General features: G+C 61.4%; 1 protein-coding gene across 3 annotated transcripts in view; it reads left to right on the top strand.

The window, feature by feature from the left end:
- Positions 1-13,726, top strand: part of SH3GL1 (SH3 domain containing GRB2 like 1, endophilin A2) — a 40,269-nt gene extending 26,543 nt beyond the window's left edge. The window contains exons 2-11 of one of the 3 annotated variants that reach the window (XR_748406.2): positions 7,246-7,314; positions 7,667-7,739; positions 8,543-8,686; positions 9,828-9,961; positions 10,164-10,322; positions 10,534-10,637; positions 11,280-11,404; positions 11,636-11,692; positions 12,224-12,555; positions 12,982-13,726. Coding sequence is in view for 2 of the 3 variants with exons in the window: in XM_010367247.2 (XP_010365549.1) it covers positions 7,246-7,314; positions 7,667-7,739; positions 8,543-8,686; positions 9,828-9,961; positions 10,164-10,322; positions 10,534-10,637; positions 11,280-11,404; positions 11,636-11,692; positions 12,224-12,420 (1,062 nt within the window). In the remaining variant the exon portion in view is untranslated. Of the gene's footprint in view, positions 1-6,354; positions 6,548-7,245; positions 7,315-7,666; positions 7,740-8,542; positions 8,687-9,827; positions 9,962-10,163; positions 10,323-10,533; positions 10,638-11,279; positions 11,405-11,635; positions 11,693-12,223 lie in introns of all 3 variants that reach the window. The other 2 variants (XM_030935793.1, XM_010367247.2) reach the window with 2 other exon arrangements.
- Positions 13,727-13,728: the final 2 nt, after the last annotated feature.

Below are 13,728 nucleotides of genomic sequence, written 5' to 3'. Positions count from 1 at the left end.
GGCCTGCAACTTGGACTGAGGGGACAGACCCGGAGCCCCCATGCTCCCAAGCCCCTCGCAGAAGAAATGCAGAGGTCAAGGCCCAGGGGCCAGGCCAGAGCCAAGAGGTCAGCAGGGGAGAGGCCAGGCTGCAAGGCCGTGGCATGGGAAGGGCAGCATGTGGACCAGAGGCCGAGCCTCTCAATGCAGATGAGGGCCAGGAGGCCAGGGAGGAGGCTGTCCCGGGAGAAACGCTGATTGCCCCAGCTAGGGCGGACGGGTCAGGTTCAGGCTGGTGGAGGCCTTCTGGGATGCAGGCCCTGCACAGGGTTCCTTGGGGCTTAAAGTCAGCAGCCAGAGCTAGAGGCCTCATCAGAAAGGCAGTGTGGGCTGGACTTCCGCTGGTGACTTCACTGTCAGCACAGGAGAGGTCCGTCTGGCCCTGGGGCTGCCCTCACAGAGCCTCCGGCCACCAGACCATCATAGACCAGGCCTGACTGTCCCCTTTCTGTCTCGGGGATGGTGACAGAGCTGCCCGTGGCCGTCACCACTTCGTCTGCATGACTTCTTTCCAGTGGCTGATTTCCTCTGTGCTTCCAGTTCCCCTGATGTGTCGGCCTCAGACTCTTGGATGGGGCCCCCAGGGCCCATCTGGAGGATTTATCTTGCCTAAGTTTTTTTCTCCCCCTCATTTTCACGTACCGGGCAAGAGAGCGGTGGCTGTGACTTCAGATGGCACTGGCTCGCTGCCACACACACAGCAAAGCATTTATCTCCCTTTTGCCAACCTGAGAGTCCTTTCTGTAGCTCCAAGAGCCAGGAGCCAGGCAGGGCAGGGCCCAGACACCCTGAGAGATGGCGTGAACGGCCAGCACCACAGTTGGCAGAAACGCACTCCTGGGGCGGTTTAGACTGCGGTGGCCGGGCCTGACCATGGCCCCCAGTGTCTGGCTCTCTTTCCCTACCATGGCACCCAGCCCCACCTCTGGCCAGGAAGTCTGCGGCAGGCCTGTCCCCACAGGCTGGGGGCCATGGCGAACCCAGGCTCTCAGGGGCCCTCTGTGGCTTGGTCTGAGGCAGAGCCCATTCTGGTTCCAGTCCAGAGCCAGTATCTTGGTTGCCAGCCCAGGCCCAAGGGACGGCCCCTTTGGCCAAGAGGGTGCCTGGGGCTTCCAGGGCCACTGTCCTTTTGCTGCCAGAGCTTCGTTCCCAGAGGAGCCCCTGAACCACCACAGAGGTGGGTCTGTGGCTGTCCCCTGGTGCCTGATCTGGCCATGGTGGTGGCGTCTGGTTTGGGGTTTCCGTGGGAAAATGATTTCAGAAACTTTGTCCCGATTCATTGTTTTCAGTGCCCCCATTCCCAAAGACTGCTTTTTAAAAACATTCAGCCTTGATGGACAGGAGGGGAGATCTCTGCTGAGAGGCTGGAGGCTTGAAGGACAGTGCAAATCCAGGGCTCTCAGAACGCCCAGATGCTGAGGGGAGTGCCGGCTGTCGGGACCCTTCCCTCCACACGTCACACACAGTGGGTGATGACCCAGTCGGCCCCGGGACAGAGCCTCCCTCCATCTTCCCTTGGGCTGGGGTGTGGGTTTCTGCCACTTGACTCCTTACTGCCAGGCCATGAGGATCACCTGGCACCCGTGAGGGTCACTTGGCACCCATGGTGCTCCTGTGGCCCCTCCCACTGCTCCTCTGCCTCCCGCTCCCAGCCTGGTCCCTTCGCATGTTCAGGAATGACTACTGCTTTCCACCTGGGGATGCCCTGCAGGCTCCCGGACCAGGAGCCCCTGGCCACAACCCCACCCACGCCTGTGCTTACTGCCATGCGAAAGCTCAGAGCTGCTTGCAGCAGCGCCGCCCCTGTGGATAGGTGAGCTTTCATAGTCAGCACACAAGGGCCTCAGGTCCAGAGAGGCCCCGTGCCACTGGGGCCACTGGAGGTTTCCAGCAAGGACAGACAGACACATCACCAAGCCAGGAGCCTGGGAGCACACATGGAAAAGGGGACACGAAGGCCAGTGGCTTCCTGTGCCGCCGGGCAGCAGGCCGCCTCCAGGCTGTGCGTGTCTGGGACTTTTTGACTCATGGGAAAGAAGCTGTGATGGACCTGAGGAGGTGGCCATGTGTGTTGGGCAATGGCTCCCAGGTGTTGGGCCATCAGGGAAGGGCACTGCAGTTGGAAAGGGATTCAGGGACACACGGATATGATACATCCTTATATCCTTTGCCCCTGCCCTCATCCCACATCAGGGCTTTTTGTATGCTGCAGGGATCCTTGTGTCCCTCCCTGGGGCCTCCACCCCAACCCTGCATTCCAGTTGTTCTGCACACAGGTCTGATCAGGATTCTGCTGCTCCTACAGGCCTTACCCTGGCTTCGCCCCATTCCGTGGCCGACCAGGCCTTGAACACAGCTGCAGTGTTAGAACTGCGCCCACTGTGAGGAGGGGCTGAGCCCTCACCTCCTCCACGTCCCCTTCAGCTTCCTCCTCGTGGTGTCGGGCGCGGAGCACAGAGTACCTAGCATGGGGACTGTGAATAGTGGCTCTTGTTCCATATGACCTTCCTGCCCTGTCCCTGGTCCTGCAGGTGGCTGGGCCTGGACCCGTACTATGGTCCCCAGCTCCCCAACCCGTGCCCTGTCCTGGGGCTGTTGTCCCCTAGTCCCGTAAATATATGGCCTTAGACAGGCACACAGTGTCACCCCTGTAGTCTTAGCACTTGGGAGGCTGAGGCAGGATTGCTTGAGGCCAAGAGTTTGAGACCAGCCTGGGCAACATAGTGAGACCCCTGCCTCTTTAAAAAAAAAAAAAAAAAAAAGATGAGGCTTTCTCACAGGTATTCGCTGTGGTTAACCAGCTGTGCCCACCTGCCATTTCTCCACCCTGTGTCTGGCACTGGGTGAGGCTCCTGTGGTCTGTGCTCTCACAGATTCTGCTGAGGAAGACTGCAGGGAGGGACATGGAGGTGGCTCTGTGGCACAGCATGGGCACCCCCACAGCACCACCAACGCTGACGGGCAGGTGGACACCAGCCAGAGAGGTGCTCCCCAGCCGAGGGAGGACAGGTGACCTCTGCTGTGAACCTAGAAATCACCAAGCGCCCCAGCATGACTGCCAGTGAGACCTGAGGACCCTGGGGCCGACCCCTCCGCGGGCAAATGCGGCACATCCCTGCAGACTGGGCCACAGCAGCCCTCCCCTGCCCTCCCCCATGCTGGCCTTCTCCTTTAAAAGAGAGAAAAAACACAACCCTGTTAAATCATCAGAGCAGATTGTCTGCTGGGGCACCAAGCCTGAGACGGGCGTTTGTGTTCCGTGCCGTGTGGATCAGGTTTCCCGGCTGAGATGTTTAAATCAGCAGCCAGCTCCACTCGGCAGGATTCGGAATTTTCCTCCTGCTCCTGCCAAGTTGCCACCACAGCTGAGCCTACCGGGCGCAGGGCAGCAGCCCACACCCCTCTGGGTAAAACCTGGGATTCTCCTGCCTGCGGCAGCCCTGCCCTGGCTCTCAGTCCATAGCATCTTCACAGTTCATTTCTGCGTTTTTCTACCATGTATTCTCTGTTCTTCTGTATGTCACATCCCTTGCTCCTCTCCAAAGAGAGCCAAAGGTCTAAACTTTAATGAATGCCAGGCTTCAAAGGAATAGCCCCCTTCTCCCAGGGGCACAGGAGTCCCATGCTGTGGGGCAAAACCCCTTCTTCGTGTCCAGCTCTGTCATTCCCCAGGCGCCTGGCTCACAGGTGACAGTCAGGGTCAGGCAGAAAAGGCATGAGGGCGTGCAGGTGGTGGGTGCAGGTGGGACGCGTGAGCATGGAGCGGGCAGGTCTCCACTGGGCGCCTCTGGGCAGATCTGAAAGACTACGAGCCAGTCTGGCCAAGCCCTGGGGAAGTGTCTGGCAGGCAACAGTGGGTTCCTTCCCAGAAGCCACTGCCAGGCGTGACTGAGCCGGGGCCTCTCCCATGGTGACTTCTCAGCCCGGGTCCTCACCTGGCAGGGTTGGCCAAACCTCACTTCCCCCTACCCCAGGTGGGACATGTCACAGCCTCTGTGGGAGGCCAGCATCTGAAGCAGAGGCAGAGTCTTCCCTCTTGGGCCCGGCCTATATTTGTTCCAGGACTGGTGAGAGGAGGCGCTGGTGTCGCTCTGAGGATGGCAGCCCTTGTGGGGCCTGCGGCTCGTCACTTGGGGTTTGCAGCTGGTACTCTGACCCCGTCAAGGTGGGGCCCTTGGGGCAGTGGGGAGGGGTCCCCCACCCACCCTGCCACCCTGATGCAGGCTCAGTCAGTGGAGGGTGGTCTCTGCAGAGTCTCCCTCGGCAGGACTGGACTGCTGGGACCATGGCCTCGGTCCTCCCTCCCCACCGGCAGGGTCTCTGATGCGGGGGCATCGGGGCTGGATGCCCCACAACAGGCAGCTCTTGCCTGGTAGATGGCACCAGGGTTAGGAACGCCCACTCCAGACAGCGAGGCCAGAGGCGCTCTCTGCTGAGCCTCCCTGTGGCGCCCGGCTCTGCCACAGACTCTCGGTCCCCTCCATGCTCAGCAGTGCTGGTGTGGAGGCCGCAGTGAGTAGGGCTCCGACGGGCAGGAGCCCACGCTTGGTTTCCGCGCTTGCGGCTGGCACTGCACTTGGCCTGGCTGCCTTGCTTTTCCCGTGTTTCCCTTGTGGCCACTCATCCCTGTGTCCGTCTGTGCCGGTTTCTAGTTTGTGAGCCTTGGAGAGTAGGGACCTTACAGGGTCGTGTGCCCTGCCCAGTGCCTGGCCCGTGGGGGAATGTCAGTCACCACAAGGGACTTAGCTGGAGCTGAGCAGAGGGACCTGGGTAGTTAGGACACAGCCTCCTGGGTGTCAGGGGTGCAAGAGTCGTTCTGGGTCTCAGGAAGGCAGGGTCCTGGATTCCCAGGTGAGATGGGCAGGCGGGGCCGGGGCCAGAGCCAGAGGCCACCAGGTGGGTCTTTGGTGCCATGGCGAGTCCCCAGCCACTCCCCTCAGAGGCAGGATGTGGTCCCCGCCGGCAGGGCCTCTCCTCCTGCCCTACGTGAGGCAGGGGGCTGGGGAAGGGCCCAGATGAGCCACTCCCGCCAGCCTGCACACCGGGTCCTGCCTGGGCAGGTCATGGGGCCGGCGTGGCCTCGGCCCAGAAGATGTGGTTTCGCGGCCCGCTGGCTTCAGTTCTCCCAGCTTCCCAGAAGAGTCTAGTCTCACATCAGCCACTCATTTTCCTCTCCCGCAGCCGCTGGCTCTGAGCACGCCCTCTCTCGCCACAATCACAAGAAGTGAAACTGTCCCAGGAAATAGAGTGGAACGCCCCAAAAACACCTAGGGAGGGCGGGCTCCTTCCTCCTCCTGCCTTCAGCAGAAATGGAGGGCAGCCCCACTCTCCTCCCTTGCAAGGGCCATTTCCTACCTTTCACCTGTGCCAGAGTCTAGCCCTCCCGTGGTGGCTGTGACGAGGGGATTTTTAAGAAGCTTCCAAAGTGTTGTGTGGCTGAGTTGAGAGCCACCAACTCACAGGAAAGGGACAGGGGTCAGAGGCGTGGGACCTGGAGGACCTGTGTTCACTGAATGCCTGGCGCACATGAAGGCAGGTGGACAGAAAGGGTCCCGATGCGTGGGTAAGGACAGTCCCGTGGGGTGGGGGCTTCCAGAGCCAAGCCCTGGAGGAGGGCCGGGATTTCCTTGGGAAAGGGACTGCTGTCTTTTGGGGCAGGATGCCGGGATACAAGACCAGCAGTGTACTCTGGGCAGGCTACCTTTTGCAGAGCGTGGGGCTGGGGGCATTTGCACTCATGGTGCCCTGGGCTGTGACCTCCAGGCATGGGCTGGAGGGTACAGCAGGTGCCTGGCGTGGGCAGAGCCCCAGGCTCAAGCTTCTCCCGCCCCCGCACTTCCTGCTCTTGGGTCCTGAACTCCTGACTGCCCTGCTGGACACCCCCCAGCCCCACACAGCCAACGCAATGTGGCACCACAGGGACGCTCATGACATCCCTTGGCGACATCTTGTGACAGCTCAGGGCAAGCAAGCACCAACCGGACCTGGAAAGCACCGTGGTTGCCTGGTCCAGGGGCACAGGCCATGGCCCATGTCAACATTCAGCAGCCCACGGCACACAATACCTCCCTCTCCTGCCCGGGCTGTGTGTGCACATCTTCACACAAGTGATCAGACCCGGGACGTTAAATTTGCTGATAACTTCAGAGATGGCACACCCTGTGACACTTGGCCCCCAGAGGGCAGGTGTGTGTGACCTCAGGTGGCCTCCCTCTGGGAGCCTCCATTTATGGCAGGGCCCAGCAGCCACTCGGCTCTTCATGAAGTGCTGTGTGCTGGGAAGGGCCTCACAGTGACCCTCTCCCTTGGTGCCAGGCACACATGGGATGCCCGGGATGAAGAAAGCAGCGCCTGTGCTCTTTGACAGTGGTACTGGGGTTCAGGAGCTCCCGCCACGTTCCATGGGACATATCAGGGCTGTTCTTCGCATCCCAGGCGCTGTCAGAGGGAGTGGTTTGGGAATTCAGTGCCTGCTTCTGCCTTCCCACCACACGAGGAAAGAGATGCTGTAAGTGCCTGTCATTGTCATCGCTTTCATTGTAGCTGAGAGCCATGAGGACTGAGGTGTGCCAGGCCTGTGTCGACTGCCTTGTGAAACTCAGTGTCCACGTGGGGCAGGAGCTGGACTGTCCCATCCTGCAGACACGGGCACCAGAGCACAGAATAGTGGTGGCCTCCCTGCCCGGCCGCCTGCACCTCTGCTCGTAACTGTCAGCTCCTGCTGCCTCTCCCAGCCAAGCTGGCAGGATTTTTTTTTTTTTTAAGTAGACCCCAAATACTCAAGGATGGGGGCAAATCCCCACATTGCTATCTGTGGGGATGTTTGTGTAGGCGCTTCCAGAAGCAGTGTCTTCTGAGCCATGTGTTCCCAGGCTGAGGTTCTGGACTCTACCATGGCTGAGATGGGGCCTGCTGTGGCAGGGTCCCCAGTGGGCATGTGAGTGGCAGTGTGAGTGGCAGTCGGGACACACACAGGCGGGCAGGCTACCCCCACCCTCACCCTCCCTGTCCTGCAGGCCCATCCTGCTCCGCAGGCAGTGTGTGGCCCTGGGGTGCCCACGGCAGTGCCCGAGGTGTGTGTCCTGATCACTTGGCCTACTGCCTCTGGCTGTGGATGCGATGTGGCTGGAAGGCAGCCCAGGGCCCCCTGTGCTCTTCTTCCTCCTCCCCCTGGGCTCACAGTGTTTCACCTCTTCTGCCCTCTAGCTGGTCAGTGAGAAGGTCGGAGGGGCCGAGGGGACCAAGCTGGACGATGACTTCAAAGAGATGGAGAAGGTGAGGAAGAAACTGCATGCTCTGTGTGGTGGCGGCGCTGCCGGGGCCTGACCTCTGCAGGGCGTAGTGGAGGCGGCCAACCGTGACGAGCCTGGGTCTGGACTCATGGGGCCCTGCAGGCGTGGAGAGCTGGGGTGGTGTGGGGGCCTCGTCAGCTGGACTTGACGGGCACCAGCTCTCTCCCCTGCCCTGGGCAGGCAGCTGTGGGGACATGGCTGAGCTGAAGACATGGAGAGGGGGTTGGGGGGTCCTGGTATGGGCTCCTACGGCAGGAGGCGGTGCAGCAGTGGGGGCGTTGTGTGCCTTGGGCCCCCAGTGGCTGTGGAGTCTTACATGCTGCTTCTCTCCACAGAAGGTGGATGTCACCAGCAAGGCGGTGACAGAAGTGCTGGCCAGGACCATTGAGTACCTGCAGCCCAACCCAGGTGGGTGTTCCAGCCACTGCCAGGGCCTGCCCCAGGCCCTCTGGCCTCTGTCAGTCAGAGGGAACATAGGAGATGACAGAACCACCAGGCTCATGGGTGGCAGGCTTCAAGCACAGCTGGATCCAGGGGTGCAGAGACCATCCTTGGCGCCGCATGCTGCCTTTCCACCTCAGCCAGCAGCTCAGTCCCTCTGTTGACTTCACTCTTACGCCGACTGGTTCCTCGAGACCGTCCCAGCCTTAAACCCCTCTCCCCCAGCTCACTTGTGGGACCCATTTGTATTGGCCGCCCCCTCACCCAGTGCCCCTGGGATGGGTCTCCCTGGCCGAGAGACGGACCTTTCCCCAAGGAAAACCCAAACACTGGCTCCATAGGAGGCCAAGGACAGGGGCAGACGCACACCCAGCAGCGTCCACTCAGGCCCTGCCAGGAGCGGGCAGCAGAAGGGACATGGCTCCTCACCTGCCCCAGGAGCCTTGGCCTCACCACCCCCACCGCATATCACTGCTGTGCCTCCTCCCTGGGACCCCCAGATGAGAGGTACAGCCACGTTCCAAGAGGAAAAGCCCTTGGAAGGAGGATGTGTTGCCCCCTGAGGAGCTTGGTCGCCTCTCCACCCGCTGCCAGTTCCTTCGAGGCTAGTGGGGGAGCAGGGAAGGGACCCTCTGGGGATTCCACTGTGCTTTGTGTGGCCTGGACTGCACGGGAGGCAAAGGTGGGGCAGGGGATGTGGGGACTGCAGCCCGCCGGGGCAGAGGAGTGCAGGCCTCGCAGCCCACACCCACCTGGCCATCCTTTCCCAGCCTCGCGGGCTAAGCTGACCATGCTCAACACGGTGTCCAAGATCCGGGGCCAGGTGAAGAACCCCGGCTACCCACAGTCGGAGGGGCTCCTGGGCGAGTGCATGATCCGCCACGGGAAGGAGCTGGGCGGCGAGTCCAACTTTGGTGAGTGGTGCTCTCGAGGCCACGCCTCAACACAGGCAGGGCAGGTGCAGGTCCAGGTCCAGCCCATGGGGCCCCTTCCTGTAGCTCCAGACCTTCCCCAGCTCAAGCCAGCTGGTTCCCCAGGGCCTGGAACCCCCCCAGCATCAATCCTTCCACCTCCTTCAGCCTGTTAAGGGCAAACCTAGGCCCTTTTAGGAGCGTTGGTAGGGGGCTGGTTTAACATCCAGTATTGACTGGGATTTTAGGATCCTTTGTTTTGTTCTGAGTTCCAATTTCCAGGCCCTTGGCCTGGAGTGCGGGGGCTGTTATAAGTTGGGATGGGGCTGAGTGCAGTGACTCACGCCTGTAATCCCAACACTCTGGGAGGCCGAGGCAGGTGGATCACCTGAGGTTGGGAATTCGAGACCAGCCTGACCAATATAGAGAAACCCCACCCTGTCTCTACTAAAAAAAACATATATATATATATAAAAGATATAATTAGCCAGGTGTGGTAGCAAATGCCTGTAACCCCAGCTACTCAGGAGGCTGAGGCAGGAGAATCACTTGAACCCAGGAGGTGGAGGTTGCAGTAGCCCAGATTGTGCCATTGCACTCCAGCCTGGGCGACAAGAGCTAAACTCCATCTAACAGAAATAAAAAAAAAAAGCCTGGGCGCGGTGGCTCACACCTATAATCCCAGAACTTTGGGAGGCCGAGGCAGGTGGTTCACGAGGTCAGGAGTTGGAGTTGGAGACCAGCCTGGTCAATATGGTGAAACCTCGTCTCTACTAAAAATACAAAAATTAGCTGGGTGTGGTGGCGCGCACCTGTAATCCCAGCTACTCAGGAGGCTGAGACAAGAGAATCACTTGAACCTGGGAGGCAGAGGTTTAAGTGAGCAGAGATTGCGCCACTGCACCCCAGCCTGGGCGACAGCGAGACTTCGTCTCAAAAAAAGTTGGAAAGGATCCAGGTGTGGTGGTGCACGTCTGTGGCCCCAGCTACTTGGGAGGCTGAGGTGCCAGCATGGCTTGAGCCCAGTTGGAGGCTGCAGTGAGCTGGGACAGCGCCACTGTGTTCCAGCCTGCGAAGCCCTGTTTCAAAAACAAAGGCTGAGGAGTGTCTCGGTCCAGTGGTCTCAGGCCCAGCTTCTCCATAGGCGACGCATTGCTGGATGCCGGCGAATCCATGAAGCGCCTGGCAGAGGTGAAGGACTCCCTGGACATAGAGGTCAAGCAGAACTTCATTGATCCCCTCCAGAACCTGTGTGAGAAAGACCTGAAGGAGATCCAGGTGCTGCTGCGCCAGCCCGGGGCATACTATCCCTTCCCCCTGCTGGATGGGGCAGCCCCATTCCTGCCACCCTTGGCACTGCCCTCTGGGTCTCACTCGGGCAGGCGGGATCCCCAGTGGTGCAGGGACAGTGGGTCAGGGCCATGCATGGGGCGGGTCTCTGGCCGCTGCTGGTCTGACCCATGTCCCCCACTGTCTCCAGCACCACCTGAAGAAGCTGGAGGGCCGCCGCCTGGACTTTGACTACAAGAAGAAGCGGCAGGGCAAGATCCCTGATGAGGAGCTACGCCAGGCACTGGAGAAGTTCGAGGAGTCCAAGGAGGTGGCAGAAACCAGCATGCACAACCTCCTGGAGACCGACGTGAGTAGCTGGGGGTGCCACGTCCTGACAAGCCCCATGCCCTTGGGAGGCCGGAGGTGGCAGTGACCTGGTCTCTGCAGCAGGGGAGGTTGAGGGTGCAGGCCCCAGTGCCCTGTCAGCCCCCTTGCCTCCTGTGGCTTCACCTCGTGAGTCAGGGAAGGCACAGGACAGTGGTGCTGGCAGGAGCCCCTGAGCCCTGTTGTCCCCACAGATCGAGCAGGTGAGTCAGCTCTCGGCCCTGGTGGACGCACAGCTGGACTACCACCGGCAGGCCGTGCAGATCCTGGACGAGCTGGCCGAGAAGCTCAAGCGCAGGTGAGCCTGGGCTGCCATGGGCTTCTGCCAGCGCGCATGGGCAGCACACCTCGCTCTGGGGTGAGCGCATGGCATGGCAGAGCAGCATCCTGGATTCTTCCTGGGGACCGAGTGGAATGGCCTGGGGGGCCACAAGGTTGGAGGAGGAGGAGCCGGGGCTGTGAGACCTCTGAGTCAACACCAAGCCCTGCCCCAGATGCAGGCCCTGGCGACTCCTAACCACATGCCTGTTCCTTCCCTGGCTGCACTTTCTGCTGCCACAGGAACACCCAGGCTCCCTTCCCTGAACACAGAGGCCAGACCTGCTTTGGGGGCCTAGGCGTGTGTCGGGCACCGGCTGTGGTAGGGAATGGGGGGTGGAGGCGGGGGGATGCGACTGGGGGTGTTGTAGGTAGAGGCCGTGGCAGGACCCATCTGCTTGGCAGTCTCTGAGATGCCTCCAAGGCGGGGGTCCAGGCTGGAGGCCCTCTGGGTAGACATCCCAGTCTAGCTGTGTCCCAGGGTCCATGTGTCACCACCCCACTGACAGCCTCTTCCTGCAGTCCCAGGCTAGGTTACTAGGCAGCAGCATAAATACAAAGGTGGGGCTGCCTCAGCCGTGACACTCACGGGCTCCGGCCACTCACACCTCTCCCTTCACAGGATGCGGGAAGCTTCCTCACGCCCCAGGCGGGAGTATAAGCCCAAGCCTCGGGAGCCCTTTGACCTCGGAGAGCCTGAGCAGTCCAACGGGGGCTTCCCCTGCACCACAGCCCCCAAGATCGCAGGTAACGGGACATGGAGCCATCTGGAGGCACATGCCAGCGGGTGGGAGTGGCCGAGGGCTGGCCTCGTCCTGGGTCTCTTGAGTGCCAGACCCCAGACCCCTGGGTGCAGCTCTCAGCCCTGCTCCATCTGGACCACCAAGGCAGATGGGAAGGGCTGGTCCCGGTCCTCTGCAGAAGGGGCCCTGCCCTATGGTCTTGAGCCCACAACCTCCTCGTTCTGCTTGTGTTTAGCTTCGTCGTCTTTCCGATCTTCCGACAAGCCCATCCGAACCCCTAGCCGGAGCATGCGTGAGTGTTCCCAGGCCCGCCTCGACCTTAGTGCTGCCTTCTCGGCCATTCGGGGAGGGTGTTTCTCCTCCTCCTCTGTCCATCTCGAGCAGGGAGGAGCCAGGCTCGGACAGCAGCGGGGGGCACAGGCCCCACAGCCTGAGACGCCACGCCTCTGGGTCTCAGCCTCACTGTGTCAATGAGGGATTGCCAAGGGCACTAGCCCAGCTCTAGGCTATGTGGTGGCTGCAAGGGCTGAGGGCATCTGGTCCTTTCTTGTCACCGCAGCAGCACTGGGTGTCCCCAGCACCTCCCAGGAGTAGCTTTGGTGACCACTTACCAAGCTTCTCCCATCCTCCCTCCTGGGTGGCAGTAGAGGCCAGACCCCAGAAGAAATGGCAGGGGCAGGGGGTGGCCCAGGCAGGGCGGAGGGAGGCCTCTGCCCACCCACAGGCTCCAGGTCACAGCAGCTCTGAGACCCCAGACTGGGCGGGGTGAGATGTAGCAGCCCCAGCCCTAGGCGCCATCCCCACGGCCTGCTCCCTCCCCCAGTGCCCCTGGACCAGCCAAGCTGCAAGGCGCTGTACGACTTCGAGCCGGAGAACGACGGGGAGCTGGGCTTCCGGGAGGGCGACGTCATCACACTGACCAACCAGATTGACGAGAACTGGTACGAGGGCATGCTGGACGGCCAGTCGGGCTTCTTCCCACTCAGCTACGTGGAGGTGCTTGTGCCCCTGCCACAGTGACTCGCCGGCGCCCCCGCCCCACCCCTCCGTCCACACTGGCCGGCACCCTTTGCTGGGTCTCCTGCATTCCACGGAGCCCCTGCTGCCAGGGCAGTGTCTGAGCCTGCTGGCGCCACTTGGGCCCCGGCCCTCAAGGTACTCCCTTAGCAGGGCCCCACACTTGGGTGAGGGGGCTTATCTGGGTGGGTGGGGATGCCTGTTTACACTAGCGCTGACCCCCAACGGTGACGGCTGCCTTCCCCACTCCATGGCGCCGGCCTCCTCCCCGCTCCCCAACTCCTCGCCCAGCTGGCCCAGGCGGGGCAACACTAAGGTGCTCTCAGAAACACTAATGTTCCTCCAGGGCAGCCCCACCTCCATCCTGACCCCACGGGGGCCCGGCCCACTGCCTACCCTCGAGTCCCACAGCCTTAACAGGATGGGATCGAGCATCCCCGTGGGGTGGCTCAGAGACAGGACCCTGGTTTTAAATCCCCTCCCAGCCTGGTGCTGGCGATGGGCCCTGGCCCTACCCCAGGGCCACTGCACTTCCGCCTCACACATGCACCCCTTCTCCCCAAGGCCAGGGCAGAGGGCCTCACCGCCTCCCCGGCCTGCTGTCAGCTTGCAGCCCAGGGACAGAGGCCAGCTGGGATCTGCCCGAGGACAGAGAACATGGTCTCCTGCAGGGCCCTGCCTCCCAAGCCCCACCCTTACAAAGCCAAGTACCTTTTCAGCTTTTTAACTGTCCCCAGCCAGGCCCATGGAGGCCTGTGTCACTCTGGCACAAGCTGCCATCACCAGCCACCACACCCCCCCCCCAGCACACCTCGCACGGGACCACAGCCCCAGCCACAGCTGCGCTACCAAGGGCCAAGCACAAAGGCTCCAGTGAGTGAATGTTACACTCCCTGGTGGCCAGGCCTCCCCTTGCCAAGCCACTGCCACCCCACCCTGTGGGAAGTGGCCCCGGCCATCTCCTCTAGACCAACACAGGCAGCCCCAGGGTCTCCAGACCCCTGCCCAGATCAGCAGGTCTGTAGCCCCAACATCTGCTTCCTGTTGCCCAATCCAAAATCAATGAAACAGGGGCTCCTCTGGGCCGGGCCACATTCACATTCCCCTCCCCCTGTGGCCCAGTGAAGCCTCTGGACCCCAGGCTCTGCCCTGCACCCCCCCTCGTCAGAAGTACATGAGGGGCACAGACACCCAGCAGAGGTGAGCACACAGCCCCGCGCACGGTCCAGGGCAAACTGAAATGTACCCCTGAATTTTGTAAACAGAAGTATTAAATGTCTCTTTCTACAGCCCCTTGCCTCATCTTGGTGC

Source organism: Rhinopithecus roxellana, chromosome 8 (assembly GCF_007565055.1).
Source record: "Rhinopithecus roxellana isolate Shanxi Qingling chromosome 8, ASM756505v1, whole genome shotgun sequence".
In the NCBI taxonomy this organism is placed as follows: domain Eukaryota; kingdom Metazoa; phylum Chordata; class Mammalia; order Primates; family Cercopithecidae; genus Rhinopithecus; species Rhinopithecus roxellana.
This window is presented reverse-complemented; position numbering and strand designations above follow the sequence as displayed.